The sequence below is a fragment of the Choloepus didactylus genome, chromosome 5 (assembly GCF_015220235.1).
Source record: "Choloepus didactylus isolate mChoDid1 chromosome 5, mChoDid1.pri, whole genome shotgun sequence".
NCBI lineage: Eukaryota > Metazoa > Chordata > Mammalia > Pilosa > Megalonychidae > Choloepus > Choloepus didactylus.
The window spans coordinates 101001018-101022408 of record NC_051311.1 but is presented as its reverse complement, the minus strand read 5'-3'; the positions used below and the strand labels follow the sequence as shown (position 1 = coordinate 101022408).

The window sequence follows — 21391 nt, the reverse complement described above, 5'->3', positions numbered from 1 at the left end:
AAGGACTCCTTTTGTCTCGGTTTGGTTCTTGACTATAGTCTCTTTTTAGATAACTTGTTGATCAAATGTTTGAATAGATGATAAGGGTGAAACACCATGACATTTTAATTTTCAGTTAGTGAGCACTATGATCTTGCTTTGAAGTGAAAGCATGTGTGTTTCGAACATTATGTGACTGTTGTTCAGCCATTATTCAAAGACAATAAGATGGATGTTTTGTTGTAATTTTGATCTGCCGAGAGGGGATGACCCATCCTTAATAAAAAAAAAAAAAAAAAAAAAAAAAAAAAAAAAATCAGCTGCAGACATGGGCAATCTCTCTTAGGAACCCCTAAGTAATCTTAAATACAAAGGAGTGTTTAAAGCCTGGGTAGACAGACCAAATTATTAGGTTAAATAATGCCATCTTTTTTTTTTTTTTTTTGAAAAAAGTATTCAAATATTGCCAATTTTATTTGTTTCAAAGTAATGTTTTGCTTCCTTTTTTCTTACCAAAACTTTTCAAAATACTTTTGTGATTATTGTGATTTTGTTCTTCTATTTTTTAAAAAATTGGCCCTTTGAAATATTGCCATTTACCTGATGAGTTTTAGTGAATGATTTAGGAGGATGGAAGCAGTATTATAGCAATATCTAGTTTACATAGCAGGATTTCTCTCCTCTGCCTTCTGTGTTTTCCTTTAGAAGTTGACTGTTGTCATTATTAAGGTTGTGCTGTTCCAAATAGTAAAGTGAAAAATATTTTTAGATGGATGTAATAATCAAATACTTCAGAAAGTATTTTAATCACTTTTTATACACAAGATTTTAAAAACAAATTTCTCAGGAAAATTGAAGTTCAATGATATAGCTGTGTTTTGATTATTCTTATAGTTAGGCATTTAAAAAATCTAAATGCTCTGTGAAAGTTGGTCTTTTGTTGCTGTTATATGAAGTGCAGGCACAGCAGTTGACTATGAAGGTGTCTTGAAATAGCCAGAGGTTTAGCTCTCGAAGGGGCAAAGCACTGTGCTCTAGGGAGAGCCTCTCTCTGTCACCAGTCCCCACAGTGTGCTGACTACATTAGGAACACGCACCGGTCCTCCTCTTTCTCTCTCCTCCCCATCGTTTTCCCTCCCTCTCCCCCCTCCTCTTGCTCTCTCATCCTTTTCCTCCTCCCCTTCCTTCCCATTCTCTTCTGCTCCCTCCTTCTCCCACTTACTCTTCCTTCTCCTCTTTGCCTTCCCTCATCTCCCTTCATCCTTTTCTACCTCTCCAAATCCCCCTCTCCTCCTCCCCTACTTCTTTCTGAACTTCCTTTCTCTTCTCCTACTTCTCCCTTTCCTCCTCCTCTCCTTTCCTTCTTTTCTCTTCGGTCCTCATCCTGCCTCTTCCCTCTTGCTTTTCCCCTCCTCCTCTTCCTTCCTCTGTCTTCTCAGTCCCTCTCTCTTGAAATGATTTAAACATAAGCATCTACTTGACATAAATAACAGGACAAAGAAGTTTGGTATGCGGTAATGGCCCATCTTTTCCTTTTCAAGAATTCCTGTTTATCAAAACTATTAGAGACATGATTAGCTACAAGGAATGCAACATGCTATAATTACAAAAGACTGACTTCAGTGCTGAAAGCTCCCTTTCAGCAGAGGTTAGGCAAAGAAAAGTTGTGGTCATTGAGGTTGTGTCGGTTAAGTAAATACTAATTACACAATTCATTCCTCATTATGACATTTACTTTTTAATTTGTGTGTGTTTTCTACAAAAAAGAACTCCCAATTATGATACATCTTTGAATTATTTGTGGGGAAAGGAAAGAAGTAGTGCTTATTCAAATGAGAAGTTAATGTATAGATAATTATTCATTCAGAAGACTTTGGCCTTTTTCATGTTCAAGTGTTTAATGGCCAGCTTAGCAAAGTTAATTGAATTGTTTTTTTCCTCAAGCTAAGCAAAATTTTTCAAATCTAAAAGTGAAATTTGTGAAATAATATATTCTGATGTTAAGCAATAAACATCTTTGATTTCATACTGTGAAATTCATGTATTGTGAATAGGTATCTACTGTTGTATTCTTAGAAGTCCTTTTTTTTCCTCTCCCTCCCAGATGAGTTCCTCTACTCTGGAACAGCTTCTGATTTCCTTGGCAAAGATACTGCGTTCACGCGATCCCTTGGGCCTACTCATGACCACCATTACATCAGAACTGACATTTCTGAGCACTACTGGCTCAATGGTTAGTGATTTTCTCACTTTTGGTTGTTTTGCCTTTGTTTTTATATAGATAAGAAACTCATTATTATTCACTCCAGTGTGCTTTGGGAGAATTGATTTAGCTCAGCTTTGTGAAATACATTTGAAGTAATCCCCTACTAAATTGCATAGAGCTTTAGGACTTTTTTTGTGTATATACTAATAATAATAGCTGGCATTTATTGAGTATGGGTGGGTCCTCCAATGGCTATAAGCTCTAACTGGTATTTTTAATATTCACAATAACCCAGTAGGTAGATACTATTATATGCTTTTTGCACAAGAGTAAACTGAGGTACAGAGAAGTTACATAATTTGATCAAGGTCCTACTACTTCTCAGTAGTAGAGTTGGAATTCAAGCCAGTAATCTTACTCTATAGTCTATGTTCCTAATCACTAAGCAATACTGTCTGTGAACTCATTTGAAAGTGATTAGATTATAAAGCTATCCTCTATTGTTGAAAGATAATTTATGAGTTAAGACATGCCCCTCCAAAATTTTAAGCATTATTGATGTTAAGTTGCCATTAATTTGTCTGATCACTTACTTATGGATCATAGAATATGTTGAGTTTTCAAAGAAAAACTGCCCAATGAAGTTTTTAAAATTAACTTAAGGAATAATAAAAGGCTTCCTTTTTTTTTTTCTCCACTGCCTTAAAAAAGGTTGGATTATCTCATGATTTCTCATGTTTTCTAATTTACATATGACTTTATGCTACTGCATGGTAACACTGCTATTTAAGCAGGCAGACAGCATTTCTCAATCATGCCATAAATATTGGAATATAGTGGAGGAGGGAAGAGTAGAGATTTCCTAAGGTCTGTCTATTTCTCGGTGTCATTTAAGCAAGGACATTTCTTTACTCAAAATTGCTAGGTCCACATACTTAAACAGCAACATGATCTCCAATGATCAAAATGTACCTTTTCAATAGGGAAAAAAAAATTAGAAGAATATCCCCAAGTATGTGATCATTCATAAATTTCTTAACACACTTGCAATACAAGATTATCTTCTTATGCATTTCTGAGGTCTTTGTGGAATGACTTGGTTTGACAGTGCCTCCATAGAGTTCTCCTATAGAAAAGCTGAGATATCTGCTTAGGTACAAAGATATTCTTAAACTTTAAAATAACTTAAAACTTCAAAATAAATTATAAGATTGTATGTCCCAGTCTTGGGGAGGGCAAATATCAACAAATTACCATTATTTTAAGAGATTATTCTATTTTGTCTTTAGGAGGACAAAGAAGAGAATGTTAGAGAATTACAAAGTAGGAAGCATGTGAATTGGTTTAACATTCTCTTTATGAGCAACTTTTGAGGCCCTGTTGTGTAGTTGTGCTATTCTACCCCATGAATCTGCAAAGATACAAAGGGGTGGATCCTGGCCTCAGAGATGACAAATGCCCTGCTCAGCCTGGAGCATAAGGAAAGAGTGGAGATGAGACTGGAAACCATACATATTATCTCGAAATCAGTGGGGAGTCATCTTTGTTTCGTTTGGTTTGGTTTTGAGGGAGGGTATTTTATTTTGTTTTGTTTTGTTTTGTTTAGCAGGGAATCAGATCTTTGTTTTTTAACTGGCAATAATGCGAAGGGAAGACTAAAGTAGGATGAGGACAAAGAGAGAAGAGGCCACAGCAGGAAAATGGGAACTGGATGGAACAAAGGCAGTGGCAATGAATGGGACATGAGAATACACAGCCAAGAATATTTGAAAGGAAAGATATTATGTTTTAAGTTGAAGAAGAAAGTGAGGACATGAGGTGGAGTTCAAGGGAAGATTTTGGATGCTGGGAAAACTTTGCAATTAAAGAAAAAGAAAACAGTAGAAAGGAAGACAATTGGTAGGAGAAAAGGATACACAGATGGAGGAGTTCTCAATCAATTAAACGCAAGTAAATGATTAAGAATTAGGAGAGCTAGCGTTTATGGTTCTAGGCCATTAAAGTCAGAATTGCGTAGTGGTTAGTAGCCACGGTTACCATATGTCCTGGTTTGCCCAGGATATTTCCAGTTTACTTCTGTCATCTGTTGGCTCTCAACAGTGCCCCAGTTGGGAAAAAAGAATTATAGCTCTGTTCCTGCAGAGCTTAATTACTTTGGTTAAATCTTGGTGGTACCACTTATTTGTAACATTGCTCAAATTAACCTTTATGTGCATCCAAATTCTTCGACTTAGAGTTTGACATAACAGTATCTGTTCACACAGTGTTGTGAGGACTAAATTAGATCATGTAGGTAAATCTGTTAGCAGACAATTTTAAAAGCTGAATTTATGTTAGTATCATCATCATCATAATCATTATTTCTAAAGGTGAGAGAGGTAGGAAGTTGGGCTAAAACCCTGAATGCTCTCTGGCATCTCTAGCATTTTTGACTATTGATCACCTTTTCTTTCCTACTGTACTTCCTAATTTTGTAGGCTCATAAATTGTAATAGCTTCTACAGTGTCCTGTGTTCCAATGTTTCCTAAAACTGTATCTCCCAATTTCTCCTGAAACTAAGTGCCTTCAAAAGTATTTATTTAGATGTACTGCATTTTCATCTCGGATTTTTAAAAAAATCTGGTTGCTTAATACAAAAATAAAGGTATCCAAATCTTAATGTTGATTCTACCACTAACTTGCTTGAGAATTGTACAGTTTCTTAATAATCTTTTGATTGCATTTCTTCAAATACATATTAAGATGTGCAGATCTAAAAATGTAAAATCATATGAGTCTAACTTAGAAAATAAAAAGATCTTGTTTTCTTCCCTAATCTGCCCTTCCATAACAGTTTCCTGATTTTATCTATCATAACTTCTTAACTTAATCCACCCAATTACCTTGGAGTTATCTTTGATTCCTTCCTCTCCTACATCCTGTTTATCTAATCTCTACCTAAGAGGCTTTACTTCCTTCAGGATATCTACTGACCTTGTTCTTTCCATGGCCACTACTCTTGTATAGCTATTCCTCACCTCATCTCTGATTTATTATAACTATTTTATTGCTTGTTAACTCATGTTCCTATCTCTAGTAATTTCTTCTTCAAATTTATTTTACAAAGCATCTATTCCACTCACTAAGTGTTTCATTTACTATGCAATTATGACAGAACTAATATTTCCATTTTACAACTGGGATAGATTAGAGGTCAGATAATAGTCCATAGTTCTACCCAGCTAGTGAGAATTGGAGGTGATATTAAAAGTCACATATGCCTATCTAGCACAAGACACTTTATTCTTTCCATTGTATGGTACAGCCCACCAATGCAAGCTCTGTTCTTTTGACTGCACATCCTTTGTTCTTGCAGCCTCATTATAAACAGGATCCAATGTGCCATGTTGTACAACAGGAAACTAAAGATGTAAGTCTGGTAGCAGAGATAAAGGAAGGTAGAAAAAGTGGTGTTAGGCAAAAAGTGGACTGATTTAGGCAATCTAGATGGAGCCAAAGTTAGTGCAAGTAGCCTGACAGATGTTTGCTGAGGGAAAGGCAAGCCAGAGTTAGAAGAACACAGTATTTCAGGAGATCCAATCATTCAGGAGCCTCTTGGTTTATGTGTAGACAAGGGCAAAGCAAGCTAAGAAATTATAGAAACTATGGTGAGATTCTTACAGTGAGGAGGAAACTGACATGAGAAGACAAAAGATTGGCTTGCACGGGACGTATTTCTGTCCGCCTTTCTGGATAGTGGCCATTTTCTAGATCTAGCCAAATATAGCCAGTTTAGAGTCCAAAGATAGAGCTGGAGGCAGTGTGTGAGAAGAGAAACATGCAGTGATTATTAGAGAAACTCTTGTGATTATTAGGAACAAATGTGATTTGGGACATTACCTTATTCAACCTCACATCTTACAAGTGGAAACCCAGGATGATGGAGTGACTTTTCCAGGTCTCCTGGCTGCCCGGTCCCATGCTTCCACCACAATACGAAGCTTCTGAGAAGACAGTCATGTCAGATCTCCTGAGTCTGGAAGTTTAACTGTTATTTTGGTGGCAGTTATGAGAATAAAGGCTCTGTTTCTGTCTTAACACTGTCCCTACAGCACAGTTACTGATACAGGCTACGTGGTCTAAAGCTGCACTGTCCACTATGCCAGCTACTAGCCACATGTGACTCTTTAGAACATTTCCTTCATCACAGAAAGTTCTTTTCAAACAGCACTGTCCTTGTTTATTAATTATGTATAGTTCCCAGTCATGTAATGGTAGTGCACATGCAAATTTTATTTACCATTCATTTAGCAAATAGATGTGCAACCCACTACTGTGTTTGTTAAGATTGTTGCCAGGTTATACATGACCAGCCTTTAATATTTCAAACAATGGGATCAATGTCAATGTTTTATTTGCGTCTTCTATATATTTTTACATCAGTGTATAATGTTTCTGTTTAGACTATTTGAGGTTTTTTTCCTGCTAAATTTTGCTTTCTTTACTTTTATTTTCAATTTATATTCCTATTTTTAAATATCTGGAATGAATTAAACTTGTAAATCTAAATGCTGATTTTATTTTTGGATTATGTGAAATAATGAAAATTAAATTAAATTTGCAATTGAGTATTTAGCTGTTTATATGCAAATTTTAAAGAAGTAACTTTAAAAATATGCTAAATGAACTTTTTATAAGTTCCTTTTTCTTACTGAACCACTTAAGCAGTTTAAAATCCCTAATGCTTGTATATATGCCATACTGGGTTCTGTACTACCTAAAGTTAACCAGCGGGAAATCAGCTAACCTCTGTACTTACCAGTATAAGAATCCTTGTCAGAAATTCTCTGGGATTTGGTCTAATCCTGTTTCAAGGAACTAAAGAAGCATCAATCCCGATATCCTGATTCTTTCTGTGAGAAACTAATACACCTATTAAATACCTCCAGAGAAGGATGGAAATTTGCCAGGATGAAATACTATGGGCCATTCTAGATGAAGACTTTGATGTGTCTACACCATTCTTTATCAAGCTTAATTTTAGAATGTATCAGGACACAGGAATGTAGATGCAAGTTAGGGTGGTTACTCAAGCATAGTTGAAGTTTTTTAAGACTATTAGGATAAAACTAAGAAATATGACCATTTGGAAAATGAAAACAAACAGTGATGCCTCAGATGCATATGTTTTTGTTTTCTTTCCTGGAGTAGATGAGAACTTTTGTTTTAAATTTTCATTTTTAACATATGGAGGCAGTTTTCATTTGAAGTTTCTTTCTGTTTTCTATAACTTTTCTTTCCACACAAAGGGTAAAATAAAAAATTACTAGGCAAAAGATATTACAAGAGGAAAGAAATGGAAGTTAGGAACTCACTATCTATGAAATTATCATGTAGATTTACTCATCTGGGTGAAAAGAGGTAGATGGGGAGAAATGAAAGCTGAATTAAAACAAAAATGAGTTTGTCATTTTCATTTGGCAGAGCCTCTTGTTGTCATGCTAGAGGCTCATTAATGAAAAGGGGCAGTTTCAAACTTCATCCCTATTAGGACATGTGTTTCAAATGCCTGTGGGGGAAAATGTGCTATAATAAAGCGCAGGTGTCTATCGGTATGATTGTAAATTGTTTGTTTCAAAACCATGCATGTCATATACTGAACAGTAATGATGAAATCAAACCTGTTTTTACCCAAACTTGGTAACAATTCAGGAAAGAGTTTCTGTTATTAAGTGCTAAAATCGATGTTCTAAGACAGAACTGCATTCTGCAAGAAAGATACTCTATTCCTGAAACTTGTGTCTATTTTTTAACTCATAAATATGCTTATTATGTAAATCACAGAATAGGGTACTATTTAATACTCTTTCATCATAATTATATTTTTTCATTAATAAACATTAGGCTTAAATACCTCCACTATTCCTCTCCAAAACAGTGTTCTTACAGCACTGGAAAAAGAAAGAACATTTAAAAGAATTCGATAAAATAAACAGTGACTGAATAAACACAAGACTATGTTATTTATTAGTTTACTGTTAAAAAGAAATAGCATTTGGAAAAGCATCTACATTTTCCCCTACCCTCCCCCATTGATGTGATGATGAAATTATTGAAAGGTAGACCAGTGTTGTATTCTACCTTGTGACCATTTCAAATACCAATGACAACACCTGGATAATATTTTGTATATTTAAAGTGGGATATCTTGTATACCTCTACAATATGGCGACAGATTGCCATATTTATTGGTATTCCTTTTAGACTTTGTACATTCCACTATGTTTTAGAATTGTGGTTCTTTTGTTGAACTCTGTAAACAACTGAAAACCAAAATATCAGCTCATATAATTGCTTTTCTGTCTGAGGGAAGGTTTTTGTCCTTTCCAAGCAACTCTCTCCCTCACACTGGAATTCCTTTAAGCTGTAATGCTTTACTGCTTCACATCAATGAGTTCTCATTTTCTTGCTGGATAGAGATGTTGTATAACTTTCATACTATTATGTTACTTTTAAAAATTATAAATTCAACTCAATCATTATATAGTTCTGATAGGACATTAATATTACAAGGGCAGTTAGGCTGCATGTGTAACTTCTATTTCCATCAAATTACAGAACTCTGATAGATTTTATTAATTCAACTATCCATTTTATGGTTATATATTTGTCAAGTTAAGGGAAGGCAATACATAATAACTATAATTTCTGCATAGTTTCAATTTTTTTTCTCTTTCTGATTAAAATTTTGCATTTATTATTCAGTCCCCACTCCTATGTCCATTCATGCTTCTGTGTTATTGACCTTGAGTTAATGAGTCCTCTCTCTATCCTTTTTCCCGTATAGGAAATAGTTTACTTCAGAGGTTCTTAAACTAAGAGACTAAGAATCACCTACAGGGTTTTGTTTAGTTTTGTATTTATATATTTTTAAAATACACATGCCAGTATACCTGTTTGGCAGCATTGGGTTTAGGCATCTCTAGATTTAAAAAGTTCTACAGATTTTTATTAACCCCTGTTCTATGTAGAATTGGTTTTCTCTAATCTTTGTTACAATCTCCATTCGAGTCATTGGGAAACAATGACAAGGATGAACCTTCTCCTTAGTCAAATTTTGACCATGTATCAATATTTCTTTTATCCAGATTATAACAGTTTGAACAGTCAGTCCTTGTTCATTTTTGTATTCTTTGTTCTTAACAGCTTTTCTTTCTCTAAGTGCCTTGAATAGAGTATTAACTAAGTAAATATTTGTTTGTTTTCATGAATTTGATGAAATCCTAATGCCACATTTGTAGGAAAATGTGTTTCTACAAAGAGGTTTTTTTAAGAAAACATATTATATTTAAATCAAAAATTAAAAGTGTTAATTCACTTGTGCTAGGGAAGGATTTTTACTTTGCTGAGGAATCCAGATCCATGTGTTTATGATGTATCAACAATTTGAAAGAGGGACAGGGAACAAAAACAAAAAAAACTAGAGCAGGGTTGTTAATGGACCTTGCCAATTTAAGGTTAATCAGAAATGAAAATGAAAAAAAAAACCTTATGATTTCCTAAAATTTGTATATCATTTGATCTTCTAAGATCCTATCTATTAGTATAGCGAGATTTTCAAGAGCATTAGAGTCCACTGGAGTTTAGAGTTCCAGGAAAAGAACAGGGTAGCAATACAGAATAAGGGGAATAAAGTTCTTGTACTTGTCCCCCCACTCCCTACCCCACTGCCCCACTGCCTGTCTTCTCTTAAGGTTTGTCTTTTGAGCAGAGATGAGATTGGGTGGGAGACACAAGGCTGACCCAGAGAGGCAGGGATGATAGAGACTAACCGACCTAAAGCTTGGAATCCTGCATCAACTTTTGCCTGTTGCAGGAGACTGTTGTGAAGACTTCTTTGCTGGGTGATTGACTACTAAATGTTTGCTGGGGAATGATTTTCAATGCTTCTGGGGTACACAGCAACCAGAGCCCTTGGCAAAACTCTAGAAAAAGCAATGTTAATCTTTTTCACTTCCCGTCTGTTTTATTTGGGGCTGGGGGAAGGAGTGGTGGGAATATTTGACTTCTTTTCTCTTGCTTTTTACTTCCTAAAAACTCAGTGTTATGCGCTTCCCTCCAGGTGCCTTGCATTTTCCACTTAATTAATGTCTTTCATTCCTCAAAAACCACTGTCTCTGTCTTCTGTGCTTTAATCAAAAGAATCACTTATGAAAACTAACATCAGCCAAGTACAGATATGTTATGTGTTTTATTCAAAATTATAAAACACCTGGACTGAAAATGCCCAATACTTTTTAAATGAGGAGTTAGTAACCCAAATCAATTTCTCGTTCATGCAGCGTGAAGAAATTTTTTGTATCACGCCTACTTTTTAACTTAACATGTATCACAAACATCTTTCCATACCAGTCCATGTAGAATTACTTCATTTTTTAATCATCACATATTATTCTTACAATTGTATAGGTGCATTCAATTTTTAATCATTCTCTTTTTGCTAATCTCGATCACCACAATACTAATAAGTAACATTTATTGAATGCTCTTTATGTGTCATGCACTGCTAGACACTAAGTGCTTTACCTGTATTAACCCACTTAGTCATAGTAACAGTTATCCTATTAGGTAGATGATATTGGCAACCTCATATTACAAATTAGAAAACTGAGGCACAGGGAAGGTAAAAATTTTGCCTAAGTTCACTTATCTGGTAAGTGGCAGAGCCAAGCCAAGATACAAATCCAGAGCCAGCCTGCACTGGAGTCTATCCAAGTACTGTTAATTGTTTACATATGTTTTCCTTTGGGTATTACACAAAATGTGAGAAAAAAATTACAGTATATCAAAATTTGAGAGACGTTTGTAATTTTTGCTAAGGTCATCATAAAATACATAGTGGTTAAAAAGCCGTGACTCTGCCAGTCATTCAGCAGAAGAATATAAAATCAGAATTTCCAGGTTTGAAGGGACTTTGCAGGTAATTTAGTTGAGTTGTAACAATTGTGTGTCAGCCAGTCATATGGAAAGTTACCTGCTCTCTCCAGTTCCTAGAGAACTTGATCAGGGCCTCTTAATGCTAATACATGTTTCACCACTATGTTGTGTTTATTTGTATAGATAGCTCATATCCCACATTGCACTCATGGTTCATTTTCTTTTTATTCTGCTGCTAATTTTTATACATGCAAAAGACACCTAGCACTACAGTGGTTAAATTATTGCAGTGTTTTAATTTATAGCTTCTTTTCTTTTAAACAGGAGCAAAATTTATTGGAACTTTCCCTATACCAGACACCTATAATCCAGATGATGACAAAATATATTTCTTCTTTCGTGAATCATCTCAAGAAGGCAGTACTTCTGATAAGACCATTCTTTCTCGAGTTGGAAGAGTTTGTAAGGCAAGATATGTTTATTTTACTGAAGGTTCATATGAGTACATATGACACAATTAACTATGTATTGTTGAAAGAAAAGTTAGTGTTCATTACTCACAAAATGGTAAGATAAGTTCATACTATCCTACATGTGTAATTTTGAAATCCAAAAGTAAAAAGAAAAAAACAATTGCAATTAAAATAATATTGTAATACATTTCTCCAGTGCCTGAACTGCATCCCGATGTGAGTTACACCATTCTGGCAGCTTTCTTCTTTTATTGAACTATTTTTCTGCCCATTATTGCTATTCCCAGTAAGGCCATTGCATTGTCCTGAGCTGTGGAAACTAAAATGTTTTTATACAATGTTAAGAGTAATATAACATAATCACTAATGTAATTAAAAGACTAAAAGAATCATTTTCAGTGTTTTTATCAAAGCACACACCATACATGTAAAAATATATATCTTGGCATGGATAAAATAAGTAAAATATATAGTTATATTATTGCTATAATAAATATTTTCTAGATGATTACTCTAGATTAGATTCTGAGAGAAAACGGCATTTTGAGGAACAAACAAAAATGCAAAACCTTAATTTTGAAGAACACTGCAATTAGTTTTCCAATACTGACATTTAACGTATAGTATAGGAAACACAGAGACTCTATGAGATACTTTTCCATTTTGTACCATCAAAGCTCTCATTTAAGTGAACACAAGCTTTATAGAGTAATACTACTACTGAAATCATGCTTTTAACTTCAGTATGTTATTTTCTTACTAGAAGTTATCTTTGCTGAAATAACTTTTTTAAATGGTCAGACACCTTCAGGATAAATTCAGTTATTAAGAGGAAGAGTTGTTAAGTTAATAAATACTCTCAGCAGGAGCTTTCTTTGGTCTAGTACAGACTTTTCATTTTCTTCCATCTGAGCCTATCTTTTTGTCTGTTTCTGTGCCCTCAGGCTTCTGAACACTTCCAGGGACAGAAATACAAACCACGATTGCACTTAAAAGTGCTAATGAAAACATGGCTTTTGAATGAGGCCAACTTGTGAGCCCAGATCATTCTTTACCTAGTATTCCAGCTAATAATGCTGTCTCCCACTGATCCCTTCACCCCCAGGGGACAGATTCTCTGAAAAGCATCCTCACCCCTTCAGAGTCTAAGAATTCACAGTAATTTCTCTTGAAGCCACTTGCCTGGAGATGAATGGCCATTGCTTGAAGTAGTCGCGGTGTGTTAGTGTATTGAAGCATGCCTTTTAACAACAGAATCCTGACCCTGAAAAGCTGTGCTGTGGATTGACATCCTTTGCATAAAAGAGCTATGTTAAATATGTCATAAGAGATTTACAATCAATTAAATGTAACTCAAGAGGCACTTTTGGATGAACACATATAACAAGTTTGTGTTTGCTTTCTAAGACAGTTCAATACATATTTCTTGATAGACCTAATCCTTTGATAGCAATTGATGTATAACAGTAATATTTTTACCCTAGTGTAAATACATTGAAAAAGTTCATCTTAGAGGTGGAGAAATACATTAAAGAAAATTTTAGTCACCTCATTTATATATTTCTCTAGTAAAGGTGAATCGAGACTCAAAATTTCAGCATCTCACAAGGCATGCTGTCTTTAAATTAGGAACAAACGTGTACAGAACTGAGAAGGCAGAGAGACTTATAGTAAATGGATCTTCCCACCACAAAAAAACTCTAAGGCCACACAGAAAGGTTTTGTCATACTATTGTCCTTAGATAAAAAGCTAGCAAATTGTGAGATCAAATAAGGAAACATGATGGATGAATTTACTTAAGTAAAAAAAAAAAAATATATATATATATATAATAGAAGTTCTTTTGTTAGTTTATCTCTTTACTCAGTCACTGTCTTAAGCAAGCACTACCTTCAGAATTTCTCACTATACATAACATCCATTGTTCAGATGTTTACAATACTTGGCTTTAAATGCTTTCTTTGCAACTTCTTAGTTGAAGCATACCCTACTCATGTTTTTAATTTTTTACCTAAATAATTCAGGGTTAAAACGTGTGAGCACTTCCAAGTAGAGATTTTACTGACAACATTAAAATGGCTTGAAATTTAAAAAATTAAAGTGTGATATATCCTGCAAAACAATAAGTTTAATTTAAAAATCAACCACACAGCATCATTCTTGTTTCTGCTACATATTATTTTCACATTCAAAATGTTCTTCTGATATTATTTTTAAATTATTATTATTTCTATTTCTTCTCAGAGGATGGTCATAACATTGCTTTTGAACTTTGGAAAAATAAGAACAAAGTATGTCTATGCTATGAAGCAAAATTGAGCTCAAACTTTCTGCCATGGTGGAAATGTTCTTTCTCACAGACCAATACAGTCGCCCTGTGGCTATGAGCAGTTGAAATATTGCTGAATTCAGGGACTGAATTCCAAAATTTATTTAATTTTAATTAATTTAATTGTAAATAGCCTCATGTGGCTAGTGGGTATCATATAGATCCAGACTATTAAAGCATTCATATATTTAACACATTTTTTGGTAACCTACTCTGTACATGACACTGTGCTGAGCAGAAGTCTTATAGAAGTTTATTTTTTTCTTTTCAAAAAGGCATGTTATGTGTACAAACTGAGCTTACAAGCCAGTAGGTGAAACCGGCACTAAACAAGTAAATACATATATTAATGTATAATTAAGAAGTGTGATAAGTGCTGTGATAGAAAATCACAAGGAGCCGTTAGGAAAAATAGGCTGGCTTTAGCTTGGATAGGGAAGGTCTCTCTGAGAAAGTGACTTTTGAATCAGATTTGGAAAATGATTAGGAAATTACAGGGCAAAGATGGTAGGGGTGGGGAAGAATATTACAGGCAGAAGGAAAGCATGGTTATTGTCTCAGAGGTAAACAAAAGCATTTAAGGAGTTAAAAGGAGATCACCTTGCATGGGAGATAGAGTGAAGGGAAACAGCATGATAGTGATGGTTTTCTCTTTAAAGCTTACATAAAATTTCAACACTCAGTAGAAATTTTACTTACCCTGTTTGTAAGTAGGACTGACTACAATTGCAGATATTAAGTCCAAGATGCATATGGAAGGCAACAACAAGTTCCTGGCCTATAAAACCTCAGTGCACTTTAATTCTTCCCTGCTTTTATCCCAGAGTCCTGTAGACCAGGACTCCTATATTTCTTAGTAACTGTGGATTATAGAAGATGAGGCAGGGATCAGGGAAACATGCAAATGAGACATTAAGATATTTGAGGTAGGAAACACAAACGTAAAAATGTTTGTGGACATAGCTTTTATTTGGACATGTTGAATGTGATGTGCCTCTGGGATATGCTGAGAAAATACAAGTTGAAAATATGAACTTAGAGCTCAGTAGTGTCTGGACTTGTGAATTTGGAAATCACCAGTGTATTGGTTGTTCTTGAAGTCACAGAAATGTTTGAAATTGCCCAGGAAGATTTGTAGTATAAGATTAAATGGCAAGGACAGAACCTCAAGGGACAATGACATTTAAGAAAGCGCAGGGGAATGTGTCGCCAAGGAGATTGAGAAGAAATGATTTGATACCTAGGTGGAAATATGGAGGAAAGGGTTGTCAGAAGTCAAGGAAAAAGACTGTTTTAAGAAGAAAACAGTTGTTGGTAATGTCAGACACCAAAAAGAAGTCAGGTAAGATTCTGATATAAAACCAGGTATTAGGTTTGGCAGTAAGGATATCACCTTTACCTGAATAATATGAACATTCGACCTGAAATTTAAGTAGGCTTAAATCCTACTCTACTAGCTCAGTTTCTTAATCTAAAAAATAAGCGTGGAGCCATTTCTACCATGTCTATTTTACCAAGCAAATATAAGACTCAAATGATATAATATGAGTTTAGATGTGCCAGATGCTGAGAAAGGTACTAGAATACAAGGTGATTAAGACAGATTTCTGTTTTCAGTCAGGTAACAATCTATTATGAGATTGACATGTAAGTAATATGCATAGATGGTTATACTATATAGGGAGTTAAGTGCCAAGAATCACACACACATACACACACGCATACATGCCTACAGATCCACCCCTTTGGAGTCAGATCAACCAACTGGTACATAGAAGTGGAAGAAGTTGTTGGTAGTGATGGTGGTAGTGTGTATGCACAGAGGGTTAGGGAGAAGTTAGTTAGCAAAGGTTACTGGGATTAGTTTTAAAGGTTGAAATTACTGGTATTATTTTGTCCTCATCTTCAGGAATATTTATCTTTTGGGGAGAGATCTCATTTCTGGAAATAGTCAAAATTATTTGGAGCCATAATCTGGTGAAAACAGTGTGAACAATTTGGATAATGCAAATTTTGGATAAGAAATAATGGATGGAGAAAGAGACTATAAAATAAATGGACTCAGAAGACAATTTCATAGGGCAGTATTGGTGATGATGTCCTCAGAAGAATAAATACATTCACCCAAAGAATGCAAAGAATGTGTTTAAAACTCGACATGTTTACCATTGAACATGGTAGAACATATTACCTACTGGCTTATTTTTCAATAGTGTCATTAATTCCAGTCAAACTACTTGCTTAATTTTCTTATATTTAAAATCAGTTACTTACCCTAGAATGAGTTCTAAAGTCCTTGCCAAGCTGTGTAATTCTTTGATACTGTCAGGCAATCAACATTTTAAAGCACTAAAAGGTGTGGCTTCTACTATGGAGAATTGCTCCAGTAGATGGTAAATTATACAGATCCTTGTGGTGAGGTAGTAATGTTAGCTGAAGGAACAGGTAAAACAGGATGAAATACACCCTCTGAAAATATTTGTGTCTCTTTACTTAGCCCTTTAGTGCTTTCAGATACCATTATTTATGTCTCTATGATGTTTATTACTTGGTGTTTCCCTTCAAGACCCACCCTGTAAGCCAATGTGTGGAAATACCAGTCTCTTCAGGAGGCTTACTGGCTTACTTGCAACTTTCCACCTCAAGGCTGTTTTGCATTATTTTTGTATTTTATTCATTTTTGGAAGCATTGTCTATTAGCTTACTTACGTTAGCCCACTGCAGGTTCCAGCTGTAGGTTATGCCAGTTCTCTTTTTGTTTTGCAGTATTTCCTTTTGTCTGTGCCAGGAATTCAGTTTGGATGGCCCTTTCACATAACTTGCCTAGGGGTCTCACTAATAGCTCTTTGCTTGGATTCCACTTGCATTGTCTATTTTGATATATGGTCCTATTTGGACAATTACTGCCTTTGAAGATTTGTGTTTTTAGACCAATGACACTTTTGGTATTTATTGATCTCTACCGAGTTGTGGTTTTGTGCTTACTTTCCACGTGTCACTTACAACCCAAATGAGAGATTTAGAGCCCACAAGTTACAGATGTGCTTTTGCTTCACTCCCATCTGTTTTCCTGTCTGAGAAATTCCTAGGCAGGGATTTATAAAATTGGCAGTGGCTTTCTCTCTATTTTTTTAATTAATGAACTCTGATTTTACCTGAACAAGACTACTTAACATGCCTAGATTTACCTAATATTAATCTGCTAAATTTTAGAGACTGATTCTTTAGCATAGTGCATTACCCAAGTTCTTCATTTCTAATAATCTTTACAAGTTTTTGAAGTAGTTAGAAAAACATGTTCTCCATTTCTGTTTGTTTTGTCATTTTCCAAAGGCAAATCACAAACAGTCATTGCTAAACAGTAGAGATTTTTTTCTCAAAAAAAAAAAAAAATATATATATATATATATATATATTTGCCTTAAAAGCCTCCATTGAATGTATCTCTTAAAAACCACTGTGTTCAATACCTGCAATAAAGGTTGTTTTGTTTATTTTTTTCACCCTCCACTCCCCCTTGTCCTAGATTTTGAGTGTGCATAGGTTTGTTTTTTCCTACTCCTAAGGTGTTTCAAGATTTTTAGTAGGTGAAGTAAAAGACTGTTTTCTTGGATGTCAGCTATCTGGAAATTATTTTGAATTCTCAAGTATATAAGAGAGACACTAAAAACTTTGAAAACAGTGAATAGCAAGTACAGATATATCTTACTGTGATAAAGAAGAAACATACCTATAAAATTCTCTTTTTATAAAAATTGCTCAGCATCACCTCAGTTTCTCAAGAAAATAACTGAAGAGAAATTTGTTTCTATGTTATGTGAGTTGGTTGCCTGGCATGACCATATGAGAAAACTTAAACAACTTGCAGCCATCTTTATTGTTAGTCTTGATTATCATTCTCCCTTTGTACTTTTGTTTTTTAGTGGACAGAACTACTTTTTGTATCCTAATGAACTAGTTCCGTGAACAAAGTTAAAAAGTATTGCAAAAGAAGCCTCATGGCCTGAAAAGGAAGGTACAACATAGCCATTGCATTTCATTTAACCGATCTAATTCACTATCTAATGTTAGTTCATTTGGTGTATTAAAATATTCTCATTTCAGCTCTTCCTCTTGGTATAACAATTTATTCTAATATCTTAGGCATAAGCTTAAAATAAAGCTATTTGGGTCTTATTCCAGTTTTACTTTTTGTTTCTACCACATCATAACCAGAAAATCACAGTTCCAAGCTCCTAAATGGGCCATCCTGTTTTGGGATTATTCTTATCATTATTATTGACATATGCAGCCCCTTCTTGTTAAGGTTACAAAGAAAAATTCTAAACACTGCCCCTAGAAATAATCTAGTGAAGATTGAGGCAGCGCAGATAGAAATGGATTGGACAATTGCTGTGAGGTGCCTGTTATATGATGGTATCATCAGTATTTCCTGGGACTTTTGAGTTGTTAGGAGATTTGGTGGCATGCCTCAACACAAGACTATTTATTTAATACCTGCAAGGTACAGCTGTTATTATAGATGATAAATCAGATAGGAATAGCGAAAGAAGTATTGAAACATAACAGACAGTAAGTTGAAAATACAATTGAATTTGTAAACATGGTCAATAGAAAGCCTGTGAGTTTGCCTCAGTGTGATAGTTCCAATAATGGGAAAATAGTTTATTGATTTACAATACTGTAGTATTTAGATCACCTTCAAAAGAAAGGTGGGTGGTGTTAATTCAAGCCAAAATCTCTGAGATAAAATGTTAATAATGGACAGGATTGGGTGGGGGCTGGGTGTCACACAAAACATGCATAGATTATGATTTTCAAAGTGTTTCAGAGATTTGTTTAGAGATATAGAAGAGTAGCATTAGGCAAAAGAACTAAATTTTCAACAAAGAAGAATTTATAATCTCTAATGACAGTATCAAAACCTTTGTAAAAAAATTTAATTCTTAAGATGTGTCATTCCCCCAAAATTATTGATTTGGAAAGCCTGGGGTCCTTCAATTTAGACTTATTAATATGATTATGAATTTCTGCATGCTCATCAATATTTTAATATAACTCTTCATGTTCTTGTATGTCTTGGAGATTCCATTGATTTAGAAAATCTTCAGTGTTTACGAGCATAGAGGCTATAGTCAGTTATTCCATTTTCCAAAAGCTTCTGTTTCCCAATATGTAGGCGAGGATGACAATATTTATAGAGTGCTGAGAGAGCCTCAAAGAGGATGGCATATACAGATAAAACCACGTTTAACAGATGAACCCTGCATAATGACCCAAAGGGCAAAAGACACACTCAATAAAAGTTCATGTGTGACAGCTTCTAGCTACTCTACATGTCTATTTAAGATTTATAAGGACTTGCGTTTGCTGAGACAGTAGAAGGAAAATGGAATTACCATTAACCTGCTTTGTGAATGATCTACCCATTAGTAACTCGGTAACTATGATTAATAGATCATAGTATTTCACAATATATAACAATCATCCAATAGGATAATTCAAAGGTACTAGATTTTAAGGTTGCAGAAGGATTTCAAAGTATATTGCTTCTATTTTTTTTCTGCTTTTATTGATTACTCTAAAATTAAGAAACATCCCAACCATAGAAAAAGCTACAGAGGATAAGAAAACAGACACCCCTGTACTCACCACCCAGATTGAACACGTGGTCCATCTTGTTTACATTTAATTTCTTTGTTACTTTTATCTGCGTCTTTGTGTAGAAGATGTCAAGGCTTTTGGAAACATGACCATAAAGAGGCTGAGATAAATAGAGTGGAGACAAATAGAAGTGACCAGTGTCTAAGAGCTGCTGATTCTGACATCTCAATAATAACTCTATTGCATTAGTGACACTATTGTGTTCTTTAGAACTTCATAAAAATAAGCAAGGAGGTGACAGTTTAGTACAAAAGTGTTTACCACCTTTCAACCCTCCCCTGGACTTAAAGTTTTCAGGGGAGATTGTGTGGATTTGCAAACAAATCCAGGGACTAAGAGCTGATCAACAAAGTGAGTCAACTGACACATCCCTACAGGAGAAATACAACTCCTTGTGAACTGAACTTTGCCATCCCAGGTCATGCTTCTGGATGTCTGTAAGAGTTACTATCTAGTCATTAAATGCTTATAATCCTCTCCTGAAAGCTGTTATCCCTGAAACTATACTTGTTTCCCTGCTGACAGCAGGTGGCTTTTATCTTTGACCTGGATTTTTAGGTTTTTATCTTTTTATTTCTCGAGGGAATGGGAAAGGCTGCTGGATGGGTAGGCAAGAGCATTTAAAGATTCTTTTGTTCGAAGGATTGCAATTTCCATTTGTTGTGTTAAAAAAAAAAATGCAGGTGCGGTGTAAATCCCTTTCCTAGCCAACAAATCTGGAGCTAGTCAAATAGGTAGAATTTTTACATGGTTATCTTTAAATATAGGTGATAATTGCAAAAGAAAGGGACAGTTATGTTTGAAAACAGATATATTGTCACTTTTATCTAATAGAAATTTTTAAAGAGACTATGGTCACTTATTTTTCTGACGCAATAGTAATGTGTACACCTGTTAAATGAATGTTGTTGAGCAGATAGTCTATATATCTGTTTATTAATTTAGTGAAAAAAAAAAAAAAGGAAGAGCACCTTCTCTGTGTTAGGGGTAAAGAAATAAACCAAACTACAGCCCCAGCATTATTTTTATGATAGATGACATACCTTTTTATGTGTATTGAATCAAAGCTATTTTTAGTATTCATTCTAACTCTCAAAAAATACAAATACAGGCAAGGAAAATTATCTACATTAAATAATACATTAAAATAAAAAGGGTTTAACTAGGGCTCTGCTTAGTACAAATACGTCTCTACTGAGCAAAATATAAAAGCTAGGTATGTGAATTTAAAAAGATATATGGCAAGGGTCATGAGAAAGATGAGGAGATAACTTGTATTTTTAAATTCATTTAAAAATGTCTTACTTTCTCAATAATTCTAAATATACATTTTCTTACTGGACTTCTGCAGGAATACAGAAATAATTATTACTTTAACTGGAAGCATCAAATATTTTGCCCGTTTGTACTAATATTGACATTTACATTTATGAAATTCTCTAAGGGTATTATCGTAGAAAATAAAAGTCATGTCTAGACAAATCTGACTTCACATCTGCAGGCGTCTGAAATCATACAACTAGCTGCAATATTGATTATTTTTATTATTGAGCAATGATAAATAATAGAAGCACCATATTCCAAATATAATATTAAGAGCAATTACAGACATGCTTGTTACTAAAAGTTAATTGTATAAAGTATATTATATCTGCATTTTCTTGAAAGAAAACTCTATTTTCTTTATCTCTAGTTTCCAGTATGGAATATTCCCTGAACCAATCTCTACATGTCTGAAACCCACGTACTATTTTAAGACTGAATATTAAATCCATCTCTTTAGTGAAGCCATCCTCATTTTCCCACTATAAAACAATTTCTG

The 21391-nt window shown here is 34.5% G+C and overlaps 1 protein-coding gene across 1 annotated transcript in view; it reads left to right on the top strand.

Moving 5' to 3' along the window:
• Positions 1-21391, top strand: part of SEMA3D (semaphorin 3D) — a 205527-nt gene that overhangs the window by 125659 nt on the left and 58477 nt on the right. Inside the window, exons 7-8 of the mRNA XM_037837475.1 lie at positions 2084-2212; positions 11427-11569. Coding sequence (XP_037693403.1) covers positions 2084-2212; positions 11427-11569 — 272 coding nt within the window. The remainder of the gene's footprint in view (positions 1-2083; positions 2213-11426; positions 11570-21391) is intronic.